The 24,193-nt window shown below is 36.9% G+C and overlaps 1 protein-coding gene across 1 annotated transcript in view; it reads right to left on the reverse strand.

Annotated features, from left to right (window-relative positions):
* Positions 1-24,193, reverse strand: part of LOC128862519 (uncharacterized) — a 284,688-nt gene that overhangs the window by 170,881 nt on the left and 89,614 nt on the right. The window contains exon 3 of the mRNA XM_054101195.1: positions 1,272-1,477. Within this exon, the coding sequence (XP_053957170.1) occupies positions 1,272-1,430 (159 nt within the window). The 5' untranslated portion in view covers positions 1,431-1,477. The remainder of the gene's footprint in view (positions 1-1,271; positions 1,478-24,193) is intronic.

The following is a 24,193-nucleotide window of genomic DNA, read 5'->3' on the forward strand; positions in this document are numbered from 1 at the left end:
ATATACAGCTGCAGTATACAAACACGCAAGCAATGGAATACGTAAAGGTCAATTAGAGATTTCCGTCACTCAAAACCATTTTTTTTTTGCGTCACCTTATATTTACCTTATATTTAGACAGCAGACCTAGCTTGTGTTACTACTGGAGTTGGTCCCAGGTTAACTTTTACATGGATAGGCAGTCATTAAAGTAAATACATCGTTTAGTTTAACGTAAAAGATCGCTCTTCAGAGCGGAGAGACAGTAGAAAAGTTGGCAGCGAATTGTAAACTACATTTCTATTGGGTTCCAGACCACAAAGGCATTAAATGGAACAAATACACGATATGGGAACAAACGGGTTCTCTCTATATTCGGATCTTGTTCAGGAAATATCAAAGTCAATACGAACATTGTACAACAAACTAGACGAAAACATTAGCAGAAATTCAGGACTGGATGGACAGCTATGAGAAACTGACCACATGCAGGAATGCAAAGATTATGTCTAAACAAGAAGATCATAGTCGTACTCGATTTATAGTATCACTAACATGAAGAGGTTGTAGAACTATTGGCGTGCTGACGGGACATAGCTCAGCGTAGACCAGCTCTTAAGAAAGGAATCTCGAACAGCGAGCAGGGCTGAAGGGGAACTGTAGAGCATCTCTTTTCCGGATGTCATGATCTATTCAAAATACGCTTAAAATATGTGTGGATACCACAGTTTGACGGATGAGAAGACATCTCAGCAGTAGACTGGAAATGTCTCCTTAAATTCCTAATGGTGCCTGTACCATATGGTTGAACTTTTTCAAAACGCATGACTAATGAACTCCATCTTTTATCGCTTTGGACCGAACCGGTCTATGCCTGAGTACCAATTCAACCTAATCCAATCTAACCTTGTACTTATTATTCAAATTGTCCTTGTTAGATTACTATGTTTTTTTTTTTTTTTGTAATTTTTTCATTTTTGTTTTTGTCAGAAATAGTGACAACTCTAATATGAAAACATGCGAACGCCTGTGAGCATCTAATATCTGGAAAAGTTTATTAGATAAGAGTACTACAAATGTAAAGCGTGCTTGAGAAGTCAACATTACTGACAAGGTCACTGTTACTATTTGTATTCACTAAAAGAAAAAATAAGATAACCGAGTGCAAAAGAGCGTTGGTAGAATGGGGAACCGGCATTGACAAACTTCCTAATGTCACAAGTCATGTGATACCAAGTTGGTGGTGGGTGTCAATAAAACGAGTACAGGACGCAATGTGCGACAATACTAACCTCTTTGCTGGTATTGCTGCTGCCAGCGCTACCACCGCGACGCATCCCACGCAGAGACAAACGCTTGGACCAATCATTTTTCTGACTATCCGATGACAACGAACGAAATATTTGTGTAGAAGCTGAAGGGGCTGCAGTCACGGACGTTGATGTCGACATGCTGATGATATCAAAATCGGTTGGTGATATACGCAATGCAGCGTTAGCTAAAACGAAAAATAACAAAATCCAATGATGTAGTAAGTAATTAGCCAAAGTTATTTTCAGAAAATGAAAGTGAATATTGTTAACGCAAAGTGAGCCTGAACCATGTTAAAGTCTGAATAAAATCTCGACAGAAACTGAAAAATAGCTTAATTTGTATGCGAAGATCAAAAAATTGTTTGAATTAAAATCGTAGCTGATCATATAATATATCCGAGAAAATATTAAATTATAATTTTTTTCTACGAGATTCAATATCCGGCCGTCATCGGTTTTAAATTTAATAGTCTCATGCTCAGAGCCAAAGATGTGATGTCGTTTTATATTATATTACATTTTTATTTTAATTTTTAATATTTTTTACCCCTCTATAATTTTTTGTTATGTTTTTATGCATTATTTTGTATTTTTTTTTTTTCTTTTTTCGGTGTTTAGTTTTTGGACTTACTTTTGGGGTTACATCTTTATTATATGAATATAAAGGGTGTTTTTTTAGAGCTTAGGTTTTCAAGATGAAATAAAACGTGTGCCAAGAATTTAGCTTTATTATAAAGATAAGGGTTTGCCATTATATTTTAAAAATAATTTCGGGCAAGTGGCCGCCGCGGCTGGCTCGAATAAATTCCAGCCGAGAGGCCCAATTTTCGACCACTTTTTGCAGCAATTGGGGCCGTTTGTCAGCAAGAACGCGCCGAATATTTTCTTCAAAGACGTCAATCGTCTCGGGCGTAGACAAGCTACTTCACATAGCCCCACAAGAAATAGTCCAGTGGTGTTATATCGCACGATCTTGGAGGCCACGCCACAGGTCCACAGGTCCACGCTCACCAAAAGTTTCCTTCAATAAATCGACTGTTGCGTTGGCTGTATGGCATGTAGCGCCGTCTTGTTGGAACCAAAGGTCGTCCACATCAACATCGTCCAATTCCCTCTGCCCATAGAGCACACCAAACAGTGACTTTTTGAGGATGTAACGGCGTCTCAGCAATGGCTTGTGCATTATGTTCACTCCAAATGCGACAATTTTGCTTATTGACATACCCATTCAACCAAAAGTGAGCTTCATCGCTGAACAAAATTTTCTTGTGAAAATCGGGATCGGTGGCCATCTCGTTTGGGTAATAAATTTGCACGATTTGCAAACGTTGTTCAGGTGTAAGTCTATTCATTGGCAGACCAAACTGAGCATAAATCAAGTGACAGCTGTCAAAAAGACCATCTACGAAAAAAGTAGTGCCAACTTGAAAACCTAACCTCTAAAAAAAACACCCATTACATATATTTGGGGCGTACACTCTTTCTGGGTGTTTGGCCGAGCTCATCCTTCTATTTGTGGCATACGTCTTAATGTTGTTCCACAAACGGAGGAACCTACAGTTTCAAGCCGATTCCGAACGGCAGACATCTTTTATGAAGAGCTTTTTCATGGCAGAACGGACAAAACTGATGTTACTCCTGCCACTAAGCACTGTAGAGGGCTGGTTGGACTGATGACGGGCCACTTTCTATGGGGAAAGCACATGGAAAAGGTGGGCATCTCAGATAGTGCACTCTGCCCAGCATGTGGAAAGGAGGATGAGACGGCGGACCACTTTCTGCGTGTCTGTCCCGCCTTCGCTCGAATCAGGCTTGAGGTATTTAGCACTGATACTTTAAAAAGCGACCACCTTGGCTCCTTGGCACCACAAGATCTACTCAGATTTCTTCGGAGGTCGAGTAGATTTAAAGAAAATTGTAAAAGGAATACGATTGCAACACAATGGATTTAATTGTGTCTAAGTGCTGTACTTGTTAGTCTGAAAAAATCTTTTTCTTCATTGTGGTGTCTGACCGAGATTCGGACCTACGTTCTCTCTGAATTCCGAATGGTACTCACGCACAAACCCATTCTTTATTACGTGAACAGAATTCAGCATTTTCAAATTGTGTTGATAGCTCGTATCTGCAACCACATTTACTTAATATTACATCCAAAAGTTTTCGAAACTCTCTTTCAATCGATACGCCTGCCTGTTCTGAACATAGTACACATCTTCTTTGCAAATTGCATTTTTAGGTTTCTGAAAACCCCGCACCATCAAAAACTTTATTTGATTGCTTTATATATTTTTTGACGTGATAACGTCTTATAATTCGATTTAACAGGCTGCACGCACGAAAAAATGTGTCGTTACCTTGCTCATTAGTGTTACCTTGCTCATTTGTCGTTACCTTGCTCATTTGTCGTTACCTTGCTCATTGCCGTTACCTAGAATGAACTGCAAGCGAAAGCGCGGAACGAACGACAAAGCAAACAAAGCAAACGAAAGGCAACGTTCGACATCTTGCTCTCTCCTATTTAAGTGAGCGTATATATGTATGTATATGCGCATATGTACATATATAAGTTCACGTATTTGTATTTGCATATGCTTTCTTATTGATTATTATTAATTTGATTTACTTGAAGAATTTAAAATAAAACCAAGTTTGTTAATAATACCTGTTGTTTTAATGTTACATATTACTATTAATTTTTTTTATTATATATGAAGGAAAAAATATATGGTAATATTTACCACATACCTTATAAGATATGTTGTATACTAATATATGTATATTTCAATTTTCAAAAAGAACAAATCTATATGTAAAGATGCATACAAATCATATGAACATATCAAAAATACGAATCTATTCAGTATGCAAGCAAATGTAAGCTAATGTGCTTCAACTGCAAGCGAGAGCGCGGAACGAACGACAAAGAGCACAATCGGCCCCCGCGTTCGGCAACGTTCGACATCTGGCTCTTTCCTACTTGAGTGAGCATATATATGTATGTATATGCGCATATGTAGGTATATAAATTCACATATTTGGATTTGCATATGCCTTCTTCCTGTGTGCATGGTAATGAACCGTTTCTCTGTTGAGAATAGGACGATGCTAGAAAAAGTAGGAAATGAAAGGGAGTGTTTCGAGTGTAAAGTGTCTTGAAAAAGGCAAATCGATGATGGTGCCTCTTAGTGTTGTTGGCTTATTAACGTCTGATGCACAATCGAAATTGAAGATATCTTTCATGAATTTGATAAATGTTTCGTCATTTTTCACGTTTGTGTAAATGTAACTTGACCTATTCCATTGCAATTCCATTTACCTCTAAAATATTTATTAAACAAATAAAATTAAAATTTTGTTTTGAAAATTGCAACCATTCCATCAATATTTTCTTATGACGTTATCACGTTAAACTATCGTCAGTAAACCGACTTTGCAGACAACGTCTTTTTTTCAATTCAGGGTCAACTGTAATTGTAAGCTTTAAATACTGAAATAAAAGGAATTAGTCGAATAGATGCGTCGTATGCCGAAACATGTAAACCCTACATTTTACCGTCCACATTCAAAAGTTTTCGGCATGCTTTAAAAAATTCCTTAAAACCCTGTTTTAATCAGTTTTGGGTCCATACTTATATATTCAGTTTTTCTTGCAGCAATAGAGCTCTCTTTTATTTTTTTTATAATTGGCGCGTACACCCTTTTTGTTTGTTTGGCCGAGCTCCTCCCCCTATTTGTGGTGTGTGTCTTGATGTTGACAAAACTAAAGCATTGTAAAATTCAAGAAATGCATTTCCCAATTTAATAGACGTCAACAAGATAAGCCATCAAAAAAGTTAAGGGTTTGTTGTGTGTACTATATAATAATTTCTTAAATCTCCATAAGTTTTTAGTCTCCTACATTTCTCAACTCTTTCATGTAATTCCTTAACTTGTACGAAGTACTTGGATGTGCAAATGTTGCATTTGGTGCCCATGAATAGTCGGGATAATTTGGAAAGTCTGTTACTTGAATGGAATATCACTTATAATATATTTTGCACAACATATCTCTTTTGGACGCTGTGCGCATTAGCGTACTAATAATGAATAAATAAAATTACTAATATAATATTCGTCAGTTCAAATCGAGGTGAGTATGCAACTGGAATCGCAAATGCTCAGAGGAAACCTGTGATCTAAAACACAATAATTATTATTCACAAAAGTTGTTATACTCGTAAGATTCTGATTCTATTTTTCGGTCATGAGAAATGATTCAAATTTATTTTTTTCCGAAAACGATTTTTTTACCACACGGAGCACAAATTTTTCTCATATTCTCTTCTTGATCACAATTATGATTCATTTTGACGACATATTGTACAATTTTAAGATAATTTAGCCAAATTTAACTCGCATTTTATAATTTAAGAGATGTACTCTTTGCCTGTATATTGGAATGTTCGATGTAATATAGACAAGATGCAGAAGTAATGGAAAAAGAGCAAATTGGTGCTTAAGATCTATATGAAACCAATTGCAGTCTGTTAAAAGATCCCGAATTCTCAAAAATATGAGCAGCTACCTAAACATGGTTAAAATCAGTGTGAACGGCGTACGCGCTGTAGAAGTTACAAAATTATAGCGTGAATAGAGTAAGAAAACTTTATTCCTCTACTTGCACCCCTATATGTATGTATATGTATGTATATGTATATGTAGTTATACATTAACTGTATGTAGCAAGAAAAAGATCGTAATTTTGTGTTGTCCTATGTAGGGTAGAAATAGGTTGCGTATACGTAGTGTATAACAACGTAAATGAATCAGTGTACAAAGGAGTGTGTGTTTGTGAAAAATATCCAAATGTATACAAACGTGCCTTCAACTACAGTTAATTAAATGAAAAGGTGTAAAAGGGAATGTTAAATAAGTTAGTGGAATTTTATTTATTCTCTTTACTAGCGACGGTTCTGGAGTGAGAGTATTCGAGACAGGTAAAATGAAAATATAAAGGTTTTACAAATTTTCTTTCCAGCAACCTACGATATTTTTTATAGAGATAGATGGATGCGATAAATTTGCAAATAAAATCTTAGAGCCATTTAAAAATGGCTTACGTGCGAATTTTTCGGGAATTTTAATCCTGCTATATAGGGAGCTCATGTTACATTGGCACTTCTTGAGAAGCTTTTGCATATTTTTTCTTCCTTATTCCTTAGATGTATTTCAATTTCAAGTACTTTTCTTAAATATCGGATAAAGAACTGTTTTAAAAAAAGATGTATCGAAATTAATCTCTAGTTAGAATTTAGCCTTTTTGCGCCTTTACAATACTACGTGTGATGAACTCTAATTCGATATTTCTATCAAAAGTTTGCTATTTTTTAGCATAAATTTACATACACCATTTCCACTTATGAGTTTTCTTTGTTTTTTTTTTTTGTTCATGCGCTGAAAAATTCATTTCGCCAAAAGGAGGAATTATCTCGTGAAAATTTTCGTGCGACGATTTATTACAATTTTCGACGTGAATTACAGAGGGACAAGTGAATTTATCAACCTATTTCAACTTTTGACGTTGAAGCACCACATTTAGTCACTATGAAACGCTGGTACAATGGTTCCATCTAAATTTCATAAAGTCCTCCCAAAAGCGGTTGTTGTGCCAGAAACAATCGATGCTATGCATCAACTAATAACGCATGCTTGTCATGTGACATATTGCCAGGTTGAGGCAGACTAGGGCATTAGTGGGGCGATCTTACATTCAATATTGCATGAAAATTTGGTCGTCAAGAAGATTTGTGATACCGCATAATTTGACAATTGCTAAACCAAGAGGTTCTTCAATAGTGAAAATTTTCTCGTCTGTGGAAAGAATATTTTCTTTAATTAATATAGTTTTCACATAATTTTCTACTTTTTAAGGAGACGGCTTATATGACTGCGCTGGCTCGAACAACGGGAAGATGACCACTTCTTTTTCTCACTGTCACTTCAGTCGTTTGGAATAAACGATTGACCGTACAGTGAATAAACATTCTCAAAATATTAAGTTTTTTCAGCAATTCGTAAATCACTTGCACTTTTACCTCACTACACTGTCACAGTCACTGCAAAGAGATTTTCCTTAGCTCCCCACTCCATTGTTAACTAGCGAAATTTAACACGGAACCGAGTATAATTTGTGAGTAGACAATGCATGCGAACAACAGCAAAAATAACGGAACTTTTTCTGCGAGTTTGTTCTCGCCGTATGCATTATAAAATTCTCCCCAGAATTTATGGCAAGACTAAGTAAATTAATCCTGAAAAATTTTGCCGCGGTAGCTCAGAGCACGTCTATGACATCGTAACTTTGGAACTACACATATTAGCTGGAAATAAAACAGCAATCGGCAGTATGATTGTTCAAAGGCGAGCTAAGTCCAACAAATGCTGCTCGCAAGATGTACCTCACAACAAAAGACAGCCTGTTTTATCGGAAAATCTGGTCACATCGCAACTGTACCACTAGAAAAATTTAAAACTCAATTCTGAGTGGAACACAACCGTGACAACCACCAAGACAATGTGAGCTCTCAAGTATCGGCTCACACAAAAGATCGAATTAATGGACTATCCGCTTTATAGAAAAATGCTAAGTCAACGTTTTTCAATGCCTGAAGAAACTCTTGAACCTTTAAAGAGCTCGTTTCAGAGGTCTCCAGGTGAGAGTAGCAAAGAGTATTGACTTTATTGAAAATCAATGAAACATCTAATTAAACCAAATGAACGGCTATTTCCGTTAAATTGAATCCATTTCGATGCAATATTACATCGTTTATTTAAATCAAAATATATGTATATTTAAGCGGGTATTACTTACATATAATATCATACTCATATATAAAATTCTAAGCAAAATAGTCCATTAGAGAGAGGAGAAATCAGTTTCGAGCTCCCAAAACAATCTTCAATTAATGCGAAGTTATTATGAAGTTTAGTATAAACTTAAGTATTATGAATGTTACTTTTTTCTACAATGATTTTTATTGTAATCCGAACATTCTAGGAATGATGTCGGGAAAATCACTTCATACAAATTCACCCCACACGAATTTCATGTGCAGCTAGATCTTTAAACAGTTATACTGAATTTGGGTCATTCATTGGGTTCAACATACTTATACAAGGTGAAGTCCAAAATAAACAAGACTGGCATAATGAAAATGTTTTTTATAGCACCATCTTTTTAATGGGTTAGTGCGTTGGAAGTTATATCTCTAGCTGACTTCCAGTGAAAGTTTGGTGACCTTCGGTTTAGTGAAAGCGAAGTTATTGCGTTTGTATCATCGGTCCAGAAATGAGTTTCGAACAAAGATCTAATATCAGATTTTGTTTTAAAATCGTTAAAACGTTTACCGAAACATTTGAATTGATGAAAAAAGTTCATGGCGATGATCGTCTATCCCAGAGCTTATGAGTGATTTACACGGTTCAGAGATGGTTGTAAGAACATAAATGACAATGAACAAATTCAGTAATCACCGAAAACTCCATCGAAATTATCTGTAGTTTTATCAAAAATGAATAGAAATCATCGGTGAAATTCATGGATTTGGAGCTGAATATATCCAAGACATCGATTTATCGCATTTTAACTGATCATTCGGGCTTACGAAAGGTCTGTGTACATTTCATTCCTTATAAGCTAACTGAGGACCAAACATTGCTCAGAATTCAATGAATGAAAGGCCCTAGACGAGCTAAAACACAAAAAATCGCGTTTGGAGAAGTCAAAAATCAAGTCGATGCTCATTTGTTTTTACGATTCCAAGGGAATTGTTCACAAGGAGTTCGTGCCAATGGGCAATGCAATTTTCAATCTTGGCGTTTTGAAAGGTTTGTTGCATCGCTTTCATCGAATTCGCCTTGAATACCGCGAAGGAGGAAGCTGGCGCTTATTGTATGATAATTCTCCATGTCATCGGTCCACTCTTGTGATTGATTTTTTGACCATAAATCGCATTTTGACCATCAACCACTCACTGTGTTTGTCTGATATGGCTCCCTGTGACTTCCATCTATTCGGAAAATTGCATTTGGCCATGAAAGGAAAACATTTCGCGTCCCTAGAAAGCATCCAAAAGGCTTGTACCAACATCGCGAAGTACATTCCGGTCAATGACCTGAAACACTCTTTTGAAAAGCTTTTAGATCGCGCAAAACTGTGTATCGAGGTCAGAGGGGATTATTTGGTATAAATAAACTCGAAGTTATCAAAACAAAGCTCCTGTTGTTTCTATTTTAGGTCAGTCTAGTTTATTTTGGACTTAACCTTTTACTAGGTACGAGTTCGTTGGTTTGTAGAATTTGGGTTATCGATTGGCCACCAGGAGGCAGCACCCGCCACATGTAATGGTTAAGGTCGCTGTAATCGTAGATGGGTTTTAATAAATTTCACTATTGGTGTCAAAAGAAAACTATTTCATGTAGGCATATTTTGGCATGAGCTTTATTCTGGACTTTATTCGTAGGGATAATCAGCTACCTTAATCTAATCTCTCCCCTTATATAATTTAAAATACATATCATAAAGAAAGAAAGGAAGAGCTCCCTAATATAAATACAGAATCTAAGCAAATATGGAAGTGCTGAATGCGTTCTGGGCCCAACTTCATACGCCCGCCCACATTTTAGTAAAATTTAATTTAGACTGACTGCTCATTTTTGGATTCAACAAGCGCATAGAAAATGAGAGTTATAGCTTATAACACGGGAAAGACGGTTGTGCTAGGCGGAAATTTAGTATTCGCCTATTAAGAATCGCCGTAGTTTTTATTCGAGTGTACCAAGTTTGGGCGAGTTTTATTTAGCTGTTACTGCATAGGGTCATCATTTTCATACTTTTAACAGAAACAGCTAGTTTTTATATTGAAAAAAAAAAAATTGAAAAAACTGGCAAAATAAAATAAGAAAATATGGGGTACGCCAGGTGTCGGATGAGCATTGTGAAGATGTGTGGGGGAGTATACCACAAAATCAAGAATGATAGAATTCAATATTGCGCCCTTCGAAGGGCAGTGATCTCAAGAAGAAGTAAGCGAAGGACGAATAAGTCAAAGCTAGTGGAAAGCCCATAATAATATTATATAATAGAATAAATCGTGCACACATACATTTGCACGTGCCTACATTTGCACACAGAGGTTCGTCCATTTGAAATAAATTTTCAATTATTGCAGTTTATGTAGATTGACTGCATGGCTTACGTTTCAAATATGCATGATGCTCTTAAACAGTTAATGAGCATAGCAGAAACGAATAAAGTAATCTTAAGGGAATCGAAGCCGAATCGGAAAAGTTAACAGCTGGACGTAACAAAGTGATTAGAATATTAATGGAAGGCAATAAAAAAATAAAGGAAGACAAATAAGAGTTAATAAAGAGCGATGAGAGTGTCTGCAAAGCAAATTAAGAGCATATCGACGCTGCAGCGAATGATACAAACAAGAGGATGTAATTAGTTATAAGTGAAGTTAAGGATAAAACACAGAGCAATGTGGGTATAAATAACTTACGGCAGTACATTAAAAGGTGTACCTGCAATTATAATTAAACTAAAACAACAAAAAGAAAATAAACAAACGGTTAATAAAACCAGGGTGGGCCTAAACAGAATTAATGCGTCTCAAATGCAAGTAGACAAAGCGTCCAGTCAATACACTACAGCTTTGGTAATAAATGAAATAAAAACTCAAAACGACTATACAGCAATTGCAAAATTGAAATGCGCAAAAAGATAAAAGCCGAAACGGAACAGTGCAGTAACATATTCATTTAGCTAGCGCTTTCCTGAAATAAAGCACAAATTCTTCATGCAGGTATTAGCTCTGTTTTTGAAGAGCGAACAGTTATAAGCTGTTACAAATTTGCATGCCTTAAAATTTTTGTTATAACGGGTTTTTCATTTTATAAAAATTCGTTATATCGGCGTTTCACTGTACATAAATACATTTATAATAAACTTAAACTGGATAAGCACATTGAAAATGTTATACCCTAAAAGATGTTAATTGTTATTTTGCTGCACTTTTTATTCGTTAACTCGAAAGTGGTACAACTATTGTAAATTCGACAAATGCGATTTATCACGCTCTATGATAAAGGTGTAGCCAACATCCAGTCATGTTGGCTTCACATACCTCAATCAAAGCTGGTTTATCCATGAAGCATTTAGACTTAGCAGCCTACTGTGCCGGGACGAGAAATAAATTGCTTACCGAAATGACGACGCAGTAGATCCAGTGTTTCACGGGCTGTGTGCCAAGTAGCGCCGTCTGCGGTCTTGTTGGGACCAAGTGTTGTGGAGATCACGGGCTTGAATTTCCGTCATTAAAAAGTCGTTTATCATGACGCGACAGGGTTCATCATTCACTGTTACTTCGGCACCAGCCTCGCCTTTGAAGAAATATGGATCAATAGTTCATCCAGCCCAGAGTCCTCACCAAACGCTTGTTTTCAACAGATGTAATGGCTGTTCTTAAATGGCTTTGAGTTGCTCTGCAGCCTAACTACGGCAATTTTGCCTTAAGCCAAGAAGAGGATTTCTACACGGATGGATCAAAGCTAGAAAATATAGTAAGCCATGGAGGTTTTTTCAAGAATTAAGATTAGCATTATCTATCCGACTTCCAGACTACTGTGGTGTCTATAAGGCAGAAGTCGTATCCACGAAGAGGTAACTGTGTACCTTTACACACAAGCCGTAACAAAAACTGCAATAAATATCTTCGCGGTCAGCCGGCAGCAATCAAATCAATGGAGGTAGTTAGACTAAGAGCAAAGGTGGCTCAAGATATCTGATATTAGCACACGTCAAGATCAGCCTTATATGGGTTCTGGAACATAGAGATATTGAAGGCAAGTGCTACCAGCTAGCCAGAAAGGGTACTTATCTCCACTTCTTGAACACAGAGCCAATATTGGAATCCTTATGGCAACTCGTAAATTAAGGATAAAAAATAAAACTCTCCAGGAGGTCAATAGGTCATAGAGAGTAGAAAATACGTGTGTTACAACCACACGAATTTGGCCGCAAATAGATAAGAGAATATCAGGAGAATTGCTTAACCTCTCAAGAAAGAACATCTCCAAGGCCGTGGCTTGTGTCATCGATGATTGGCTGTTAAGTAAACACTCTTCTAGGCTAGGAATATTTTCGCATGAATACTGGAGACGTTTTAGAGACGAGGAAGATGAAGTAGAACACTTTTTTTGTAATTGTCCAGCCTTAACCAAGAGTGGAGCAAGATTGTTGGGAAAATAAAATGTTTACTCTCTTATGGAACTATTTGGTGAACCAATCCTATGTTTTATAAGAGAGTCTAACTGGTTCTATGGAAAGTAAACAGTAAGATTCCCGAGTTATACAGTGAAACCACAACGGACCTACATAGTTTAAGTAAGTTGGCTACTTTAAGCCGTCTGCCATAAAAACCTAACCTAACGTGGCCTTAAACCAAAACTGGGCCTCATCACTGAACGGTTATGTACAACATAAGTTGGCCTGAGCGCGAGATGAACACTTTTCACAGAGCGTCGATTTTCGTAATTCAGTTGTACAATTTGTAAACGTTGTTGAGGCGTAAGTATTTCCATGATGAAATGTCAATGGATACTGAAAAAAATTATGTATTTGGTTTGACAGTAGTCACGCATAATCAGAAACACCTAAAAAGTACTTCCAATTACATACTTTTATGTGTTAAGGGAGGCAAATCACTAGAAGCTTACCACTACATAGAATAGAGAGCAAAACATATATTTTATACAGTGTTTAACAGGCAGAGAGACTTTGTTAGCCCAAGAAGTTCTCTCGAGTACCCCCTGGTATCTAAATTTTAGCTAGGTTTTTCGCTGTATCATTAACTAAATTATGACCAATATTAGGCAATAATCGAACAATACTCCGATATACAATTGTAAATGGTATGACTATTAACCATAAATTGTTATCAAATAAAACATAAATTCTCCAAGTACAAACAACAAAACGTAAAAACAAAAGTGAACACCACCAATCAAATAAATTCCGATGTTACATACAACAGCACAAAGCTACACACCGAAACATGAATACTTCAAAATACCGACAGATACAACCTGTTACAGTATTCGAAATATTTTACGCGAGCAGTTAAATTTATTTCTGGAATGCTTGCACGCTTGTAATTTATTCTCCAGTGTACGCTTTTTTGCCAATTAAATAAACGAAAGCCAAGCACGCAAGTGTCAAAAATAAAAATCAAAAAGTAATGGGGGGAAAATATCTGTACTCCCATAGACAGCAATGTTGGAGTCAAATGGGGAAAACAAAAGGTAAACACGAGCAAGAGGTACTTTTGAAATATAAGAATGGAAGCTGCTGATGGTGAAAGAGCAGTTTTTTGCTTGAAACTCTTCAATAAAAGTAAAAATAAGTATGGCGAGCTGCTAAATAAAGGATCGGTATCGATTCGATTTTTTAGTTTTCTAAAAAAACACCGCCCACTATTTTTCAATGATTTTAGAAAGAGTTCTTGTGAAATATAATTTCGATAATTTCGTTTATTTTTTGTGCGTGGTGTGGGACTTGAACCCAACTTAACGGCCCGTGTATCCTCCCGGAACCTCACCGTTAAGTAGTACGACGGGAGGTATATTATTAATCTACGGATCTACGGGCATATTCAACGTATTGAAGGATGTTTATGATTTTTGCAGTCACTACACATGTCGCTTTCCAGTTTTCTTCGTTTTCACACATACCTATGTGGGATAAGATTTGGCTCAGTTATGTTTCCACCAAACGCTCACTCAAGCATATTTCGCTCGTTAATGAGTCGCCCCGCCGTTTCCTATTCTTCGGTGCACTGCACTCAGTATAGGGCGCTCTCAAGCTAGAACAAGCTAGAACTGGTTTTCGTATGGTTTGAAGCAACCGTGTCCACAAAAATCGATTGCTCCGTGCTTCCACTCAATCCATATCGTAATGTTTGGAATCCGTTCAAAAGTCCACCGACCTCTCTCGGATTGCTCCCACCTTATCTACTATTCTGTAAATGTTCGCAGTCTTTATGCTTTCTTAGTTGCACTGACTGTCTTTGTTCAACGGTGCTATACAACCGACACATCTCAACCACGAGAAGATCGGTAGACACCATTCGCGTAGTTCTATGGATTGTGTTAACTGTGGCAGTGCGATAGGCAATGGTTATTCCCAAGACTCGTCCGTGTTGGACGTAACATTGCTTCGTATTTGCCCAGATTAGGGCTGCCCTCCAGCTGTTCTAACAGGCGCCAGTATTCTTGTTGCTTGTTTTCATGATCCCATGCCCTCAAACTATTCTAAATAGATACCTGCTTATCAATTTCAAATCTCTGCAGTCTCGGCGATCTACTTTGTCTTTATCATTCATCTTTGGTATTGCGGAATGGCTTAACCTTCTGGAGCGAATCTATCTTAATACCCCATCTAGACGACTTCGTAATTAAAATTGTTTCCCATATTGGCTTTTTACGTACTCTATAGGCAAGGAATGTACCCATAATAAGACTCTAAGCTCATAAATAATTTACTTCCCTTTTTTATTCCTTGAGAAGAATAACATCTTAAAAAACCCGGCCTAACGCATACTATATCGCTTGATTTATAATGTTTTGTTATATTTTATTACTCATTTGGTATATTTTATTCTTACTTATTACTTATATATTTACAATACTTTCTGTTACGGCATCTGAACAACAAGATAATTTGTTTACTTCAATAAATTTGTGTAATTTTAATACTAATAAATTAAATACCTGTTGGCTTCAATAAATAAATGAATATGATATGGCAAAACATTTCCCGTAGTTACGGGAGTTATGTACCTACATTGTCTTCCTTGATTGTGTGACCGATTCGCAACACAATAATTGACACGCCAATTTTTATTTACAATAATGCTCTTAGCCTGACGACTGGCGCAGCCGAGTGGGTTTGTGCGTAGCTACCGCTCGTGGCATGAATCATCATCGTAGGCATGGAACATGAAGCTCATCGGCAAGCAATGGTAAAGTTCATACTGTATTTCTGCAATCAAAATGATTCTCACAAAAATTATCTGTTGTTCAGAGGCCCCAGAGGCCAAACACCTAAAAAACGATGTACATGTTACTAATATATATTTATGTAAACTATGTGCAGGGTTTGGAAAAATTAATATGAACATTTGACATGTACACAATAATCATTTAATTATACAGTGTTATGCCAGCATTTGCCTGTAGAACGGCTGCAATTCTTTACGGAACAGATTCGTGGAGACTCTTAATAGTTTTCAACCGAATATTGTCCCATTCTTGTACCAAAGCACCTGCCAATTTCTTCAATAATGTCAGAGTTGAAAATCTACTTCTGGTTCCTTGCACAACACTACAATAATGTTGCGATATGGCGAGGCGATTTCACTGATCTTTATGGCAGTATGAATGAGTAAGATGGCATGGTTTGGCACTAGTATCTAGTCAATCCACAAATGCCCTCCTCTGGGCATCTCTTCTTTCACCACTTGTCATTGGACTCCCTTATGAGGGATTCTGCGATTGCAGCCCTTCAATCAACCTTAGCTTTGTATCAACCCCAGTTTTTGTCCTCACAGTATTAGTCAGGTGGATGTTGACTTGTGCTGCCACTTTTGCCGCAACAATTTTTTGAGTCTAGCCGTAACATTTTCCTTTGTTTGTTGGCCTCTGTCTGTTAAATTTTACTTTCGTCCAGTATTTCCTCTTCGCTAATGATGTTTCACCTTGTACTGTGTATATATTTGTCATTATCGTGGATACCTCTTCTTGTGTTCTGTTACGCAGCTAAGCTCTTTTCATCACAGACGCTCCCGCTAACCGAGCGTCAGCCATTCGCCCTATTTCGCTCTGATGTTATAGCCGTCGAAATGTCAACTATACTGAAATATGCTTTACAAGATCTGCAGCATCACAGTATTTACACCTAGAAAGTGGCACCAATATTCATCCAACTGCACTCTATTCCTCGATGTTCATATTATTTGGTCCAATCTCTGTATATATACAGTTTGTCAAGAATATCTTTGCATAGTGAAGAAAATTTTTAAAATTTTAGCTTTGATGGAGAATTCCAACAACAAATAAAAAAGCAAACCAAAAATTTATACACACATTCCATAACTGTACTTGTCTACGACTATTAGGCGCAAACAGTTATTAAATAAACACATATTACAAAAACAACAACAAAAAAAGATGTTTACTCTATTTAAAAAGTGTCAAAAAAATCTATGCATAACTGTTGAAAACAACAAAAAATGCAGTTATTTTCCGCGAATTTCATTCATTTGGGTTTTTTGCAAATGGTATGGAATGTGAAAAGGGTAAGATATTATTTAGTTATAAAGTGATTGTCTTCAGTGCTGCAAGTGATCTCAGATTTGTGTAAAATAATGCCAGGAAAACGAGTTTCAAAAAATATTATTCAGTTAGTGTATTTCAATCAGTACGAAGGCAAGTCAGCCAGAGAAATCGTCGATATTTTCTCCCTCAAAATAAGAACTGTATATAATATAATAAACCGTGCTGAAAATGAAAAAAGACTTGAGTTGAAAGGGTCTACAGGCAGACCAAAAAAAGTGACGCAGCGAATTGAACGTAAAATTATTAAAACTATTTATAATTGCCCACAAAGCAGTACAAGAGGATTAGCTCTTCAAGAGAAAAAGACTGCGGGTTAAGAGTTTCTCATGAAACTGTTCGAAAAGTGTTGCAAAAAAACAAATATTCTTGAAGAGTGGTTAGAAAAAAACCCCTGGTATCAGCACAAAACTTTGATAACAGATTGCGACTTGCCACCGAGCACGATCACTTCCCACAGAGTACCGGGATGACGTTATTTTCTCAGATGAGATGATGATGCTCTACTACCATGATGGACCCCAAAAAGTTTGACGTAAACCTCTCACAGCACTACGAAACAAAAATATTATCCCTAACGTAAAGTTTAAAAAACTATCAGTAATGGTGTGGGGTTGTATATCAACAATAGGAGTGGGTGAAATCAAAATTTCTTGATATTTTAAAAAACGAATTGACTTCCAGTATTAGAAAATTCAGCTTTGTTGACCCGGAAAATTCGAACAAATTTAAATACAAATACTATCAAGATAATGATCCCAAACATAAATCTTATTTATGCAGGTCCTGGTTACTCTACAACTGCACCAAAGTTATTGATTCTCTCGCCCAAGCTCCCGACATTAACCCAATCGAAAATTTGTGGGTTCATTTAAAAAGAAGAAGAAAAAGATCGCCAAGTAATAAAACTGAGTTAATAAGATTCATCAGAGAAGAGTGGGAAAAAATACCATTGGAATATGCTATTCCGAAACTAATTAAATCAATACGAAGTCGTCTTCAAGCGGTAATTCATGCCCAATTGTTTGCTTTTTATTTGTTGTTGGAATTCTCGATCAAGCTAAAATTTTAAATTTTTCTTCACTATGCAAAGATATTTTTGGCAAACTGTATACATGTACAACATATTTATTTGCTCAAAGTGTGAAACTAGGTTAGGTTAGGTTGAGGGGCTATCATCCGACACACTTAGACCTGAATAGTCTCATTGTGATACCACAGGAGCTCGTCCCTTACACTCCCAAGTCTGTTCTGATCCAACCTGCGGATTTAATGAAATTTGTTATGATCTCTTCATTGCAGTCAAGAAAGGCGAATCCGAGCGTGGAAAGCTTTTTCTGCATAAAGTAATGCATTTACACAGGCGGTGTTCCATTGTTTTCTCTTCTTCGATAACAGCTTCGACAAAAGTAATTATTTGGTACCCCCAGTAACCTATGCACTGTTAGTACCCCTATTGTGTTTCTCATATCCTGTATCCTAAGGTTCAGTAGCGATTTTATGTCGCCGTGGTCCAATTCTGGCCAAGTTTGTTTGCTTATTTGGCAAAAAAGGTGATTGCCTCTGACGTGCATTACTAACATTGATAGAGTGCCTATCGGAAACCGGTATTAATACATTATCTAGGTGAATGCTTAGTGTTGTACGTTTTCTTGCAAGCTCACCTTCTTTTTAATTACGCCCTATATTTCTATGGCCTAGCACCCCGATCAGGTATGTTTTAAAATATTGCGATGTTTCGGAAAGATGGCGCTAACTTCTGCATGACAGGCACATCAGAGATAAAGCAAGCGAAAGAATGCTCTGATGCATAGCTTTTCAGAGTACGCCCCTCCACCTACCTGTTCATCAAGCCTAAATCCGGCAGTAAATATACGTATTCTGTTTTCATCATCTTCCGTACCACTGTCCCAGTCCTCTTTATTAAAATGCAACCCTACACTGTTACAGCAATCTGTTGCAGCGGGATTAATTAGCATGTAGGTAGGCAACCTAAAGCTTTCTGAAGCAGTATTCGTTTGATAACAATATCGCAATAGGTAACAGTTTTGATTTGTCGCGACCCTAGTCAAAACTATGTCTGGATTAAAATTTCCGCTAACAGCCTTCATTCGATAACTAAAGGGTTTTCCAATAACAGGTGTACGCGAATAATAAAAATGGAACGATACACGCTTAAACAACGCATTGAAATTATTAAAATTCACTATAAAAATAGTGAAAATTTGGCAGAGATGGTTCGTAAAACTCGAACATTTTCGGGTCATCGTGAAGCACCTTGTCAGACCGCAATATAGAAATTGGTGAAAAAATTCGAGCGGTTGAGACAAGTTAGTGATGTGAAGAATAAAACCCGTGCACGTCGCTCAAGAACAGCCGAAAAAATTCCATTAGAAATTATCTTGAGTGATGAGGCCCATTTCCACCTCGATAGCTTCGTTAACAAGCAAAATTGTCGGATCTGAGGCTCGGAAAATCCAAGAGTTATGGTTAAAAAGCCTCTCTTTCCTCAACGTGTGACTGTTTGGTGCGGTTTATGGTCCGGCGGAGTCATTAGACCTTACTTTTTTGAAAATGAAGCTGGAGCAACAGTTACGGTGAATGGATTGCGCTATCGAGAGATGATTAACAATTTTTTATGGCCGGAATTGGATGGTATTGATCCGGATAACGTTTATTTTCAACAAGACGCTACTACGTGCCACACAAACAACAAAACCATTGATCTTTTCCGGGGATAACACCTCTTATTGGAAAACCCTTTATATTGAAATATATATTAAGTATGGTAATTAATTAGCTCAATTATTAATAATTTATTATTGTTATTACTATTATTATTATTTATTCATTAGTTATTATTTACTAATTTTATTAATTTAAATTTTCAGCCTGACGGTGGCCAAATTTGAAAATATTTCTAAGTTAAAATATTTCTAGATTAAAATAGAAATTGTAATATTTTAATTAATTTACGTATTTAATTTGTTAAAATCCTTTTGATTGACGGCAACCCCTTTCAAAAATATGACACCCAAAAAGGCCAATATATTTTAATGTATATATGCATAAGGCAAGTACATATACGAGTATATATATTTATAAAATCTCAGTTCTGCGCCCCACGGTGTAAGAATTCTTTTAGTTAACTCGTAGTCACTTTCAAGCCCATCTGCCCTTGTTTTATAAGTACTTAAAAATATCGCTCAATTTAAAGTTAACAGAAAGAAAGAGTTTTTTAATGATAGTCAATATTCAAGTAAAAACACAAATTAATTCTGTTTACAGACACGGAACATCCGTTGCTGCTTTTGTTGTTACACTGAAATTTAATTTCATTTGAACAAATGCTCTTCTTTGAAATCAATAAACTTTCATTTGCTTTCGATTCACTTAACTTTTTCCTCCTTCTGCTTTACTTTGACTTTCCTAGCATCCGATTAAAGCCTTTCATTCCTTCACTTCACTTTCTACCCTTGAACCTTAAGTTGCTTCTGATATTTTTGCCGGGACATTTTCTCATAAATGTCCACGTGTATGTGTGTATCTTAATTTTGTTCAAAGCAATGATAAAGTAACTCAAGGCGGGAAAATGATGCTATAAAAAGTGTTGACAAGGGACAGCTAATGCTGGCGCTGTTGCAGACAAGCCTTTGTTGACTGTAAATGTTTTCTACTCACTACATCTTTCTGTCTTTTATTCAAGTTTATCGCGCGTGTACTCACATACACACAAGCAAATAAACATGTTGATTTTCATAATCATCGCAAGTACAATTAAAAGCTACCTGCAACAACTTTGTTTATTTAGTTGGTGAAAAATGTTTGTACTCGTGCATATATGTATGTACAAATATGTATTGGTGTGAATCTCAACTCTTTGAACAATTTTGCAGAACCGCTCACGCCAAACACTTACATATTTCTAGGCAGACATAGCTACATACTATATACTTAATAGTTGAGTATCCATACTCACAAGCATACAAATATATTGAATAAGAAGCACATACACACATTTGTATGTGGGAGTCAATAGGGGCAGCACTACTTAAGATGCCACCGGGGCGCGTAAAATAGGATATGCGCGGACCATGTCAACTGTCTTCTTATAACCTTCGCTTAAATGGACAGGAGTTCATATTAAAACCATGACAACACCAAAATGAAAACTTAAATTCGAGCAAAAGTTCGGTTGAAATACTTTTGAAAGGATGTGGTGTCATATATATGTACATATATGTATGTATGTATGTAAATAGATGCAGGATAATGGCATTGAACTATTTATAAGAAATATTCAAGAATTTTAATAGGTGATACTTTGAAAATGAAAAATCTAGCTCAACAAATTTAGAGATTTTATTAAACTCAATTAAGGTTCTAGTAATAGGAGCATTTCGAGCATAAAGAGATTTTGAGAGACCAACATAGAAGAATTACGCGAAGCTCTGGCCGGAATATTAAAGAAAATCCTCTCAAGAAGCACCGGACAGTCAAGAGCACCACGGATCAAACCAGAAATGAAAAACATTGATCAATAAGAATCGAGCTTCATGGGTAAAGATAGGATCCAAAAAGCATAAATTACGCAACTCGAAATGTCGCCATGTATGTGTAACTCGTGCAAAAATAAAAATATTTCAGTGAAAGTTGGGTGAATTGATATTAAAAATAGGTTAAATCGGTCAATAACCACGCCCACCATCCATACAATTGATGAAAAGTTACTCAAATTTGATAGAATGAAAAACAGTGATCGAACAATTAGGAAAAATTGGACGGGACCACATCAATTTTTGGGTAAACGCGAGTACTTCGATGACGAGTTAAAACATACAAGGTGAAGTCCAAAATAAACAAGATTGGCGTCATAAAAATGTTTTAGTGGCGCTTTCTTTTTAATGAGCTAGGGCGTTGGAAGTTACATCTCTAGCTGACTTCCAGTGAAAGTTTAGTGACATTCGGTTCAGTGAAAGTGAAGTTACTGCGTCTAAAGTGTCAGTATGTTTGTGTCATCGGTACAAAAATGGGTATCGAACAAAGAGCTAATAAGCCGGTAAAACGAAAAACGTAACATTTGAATTGATAAAAAAAGTTTATGGCGATGATTGTCTATCTCGTCCCCCAGTTCTTAAGTGGTTTACACGTTTCAGAGATGGTTGTGAGGACATAAATGACAAAGAACATACGGGCCGCCCAAAATTAGTAATCACCGAAAACTCCATAGAAATTGTTGGTAAATTTATCGAAAATAAATAGAAATCGTCACTAAAGTTCATGGAATCGGAGTTGAATATCTCTCGATTTATCGCATTTTAACTGATAATGTGGGCTTACGAAATGTCTATGCACGTTTCAAATTGAAGACCGCACAAGTTAGCTGAGGACCCAAAACTGATCGGAATTCAAATTTCGAAAGGCCTCATTAAAGTGAGAATGAGAAAAGACGAGAACTTCCTGTACAACAGTGTAACTGGTGATGAAATGGGGTATTTCCAACATGAACCTGAAACTAAGCCTCAAAGTGCTGAATGGAAGGCCCCAGACGAGCCACAACCCAAAAAATCGCGTTTGGAGAAGTCAAAAATCAAGTCGCTTTGCGCTACGCTTTGCGGTCGTAGAGGCCATCCAAAAGGCTTGTACCGACATCCCGAAGGGCAGTCAGGTCAATTACGTGAAACACTCTTTCGAAAAGCTTTTAGATCGCTCACAACAGAGTATCGAGGCCAGAGGGGACTATTTTGAATAAATAAACTCGAAGTTATCTGAACAAAGCTCCTGTCGTTTCTATTTTAGCTCAGTCTTGTTTATTTTGGACTTCGCCTTGTAGTACTTGGATCCAACATAGAAACCTCCTATAAAAATCATGCCCACTTTTGATTTGCATCACAAGACTAATGGTGTTTTCTTTTCCCGCATTAATATTTACCATAAGTAATTAAATTTATTTCTGGTGTGCTTGGGCGCTTGGAATTTATTCTCCTCTGTAAGGTATTCTCTCAATTAAATAAACGAAAGCCAAGCACGCAAGTGTCAAAAATAAAAATCTAAAAGTAATCAGGAGAAAATATCTGTACTCTCATAGACAGCAATTTCAGAGTGAGATGGGCAAAATAAGAGGTAAACTTTTCTCAGGATATTCAAAGAGTTCCGTATTCTTTTCTCAAACTATTATTTTCTAACCAAGCACTGTTTTTACCGCCCACAAAAAACAAGAGTGAATGTTATTCGCTTGATTTTGGTTTATAGGTGTACACAAATTCGTCAAAAAAGAAGTATTTTATTGTACTCGATACATAATTTGTGAAAGTGTTGAATGTTTTCTTAGCTCTATTCTCCTTTGAAGTACTCAACTTTTTCACATTACGAATGGTCACTGATGTAACAAGTTTTAACTCTCATTGTCCCATAGATAATATTTGTGTGATTTCAAAAATGAACAGACAGCACAAATTTAATTTTACTAAAACGCAGGTGCACAGGTTCGAATATCCATGCATGGAACATCAAAACGAGAGAAAAGTTTTTTGCCCCTCAGCAAACAATGGCAAGCCTGCAAGTGTATTTCTGTCATGAAAGATCTCCTCATAAAAACCATTCGTCGTTCGAAGAGTCGGCTTAAAACCGCAAGTCCCTTCTTTATTATTTAATTTTTTTTGTGGCTTAGAAATGGAATACCTAGGAGGCAAAAATCAACATTTTCGACACCTGCTCTTCTTTGCTTTTCAACGAAGCTTTTGCCGAAGCAGCTCGGGACATTTGCGACGTGTATAGAGGTGTCATAGCTGAGACTACAGCACGGAAAAGGTTTACAAAGTTCAAAAACGGTGACTTTGGGAAACTGTCTCACGAGCTCAACGAAAAAATCAAAGAAATTCGCCTTGAAATTTCTTCTCAGCATCTCGCCCACCATCGAGCAACACGAGGTCATTAACAGCGCTTTTTGTACCGAATCGTCACAGGAGATAAGAAATGGTGCCTATACATCAATATGAAGCAAAGAATGGGGTAGGTGGGTCCAGGAGATACGCCAAAGCCGAGAGACAAACCAGAACTTCATCCAAAGAAGATCATGATATGTGTTTGGCGGGACTGGGAGGGAATGGTGCACTGAGAAATGCTCGAAAAGCATGTCACGATCAACAAGAAGCTCTACATTGCCCAACTAATATACAACGCATGAATGAGACTATTCGACTGAAAAGACCTAATGGACATAGGCAAACCATACTTCTCACGACAACGTCAGACCCTATGTTGCGCAAGTCGTCAAAGCCGCACTCCAAGAGCTCGGATGGGAGGTCCTTCAATATCCGCCGTGTTCTGCGGACCTCACACCGAGCGATTACCATCTTTTCCGCTCCCTATCAAACGATATGAAGGGTGTTACCTTCGAAAACAAAGAGGTCGTTAAAAACTGGCTCAACAACTTCTTCGACACCAGGCCAGGCGATTTTTGG

The sequence above is a fragment of the Anastrepha ludens genome, chromosome 4, assembly GCF_028408465.1.
Source record: "Anastrepha ludens isolate Willacy chromosome 4, idAnaLude1.1, whole genome shotgun sequence".
In the NCBI taxonomy this organism is placed as follows: domain Eukaryota; kingdom Metazoa; phylum Arthropoda; class Insecta; order Diptera; family Tephritidae; genus Anastrepha; species Anastrepha ludens.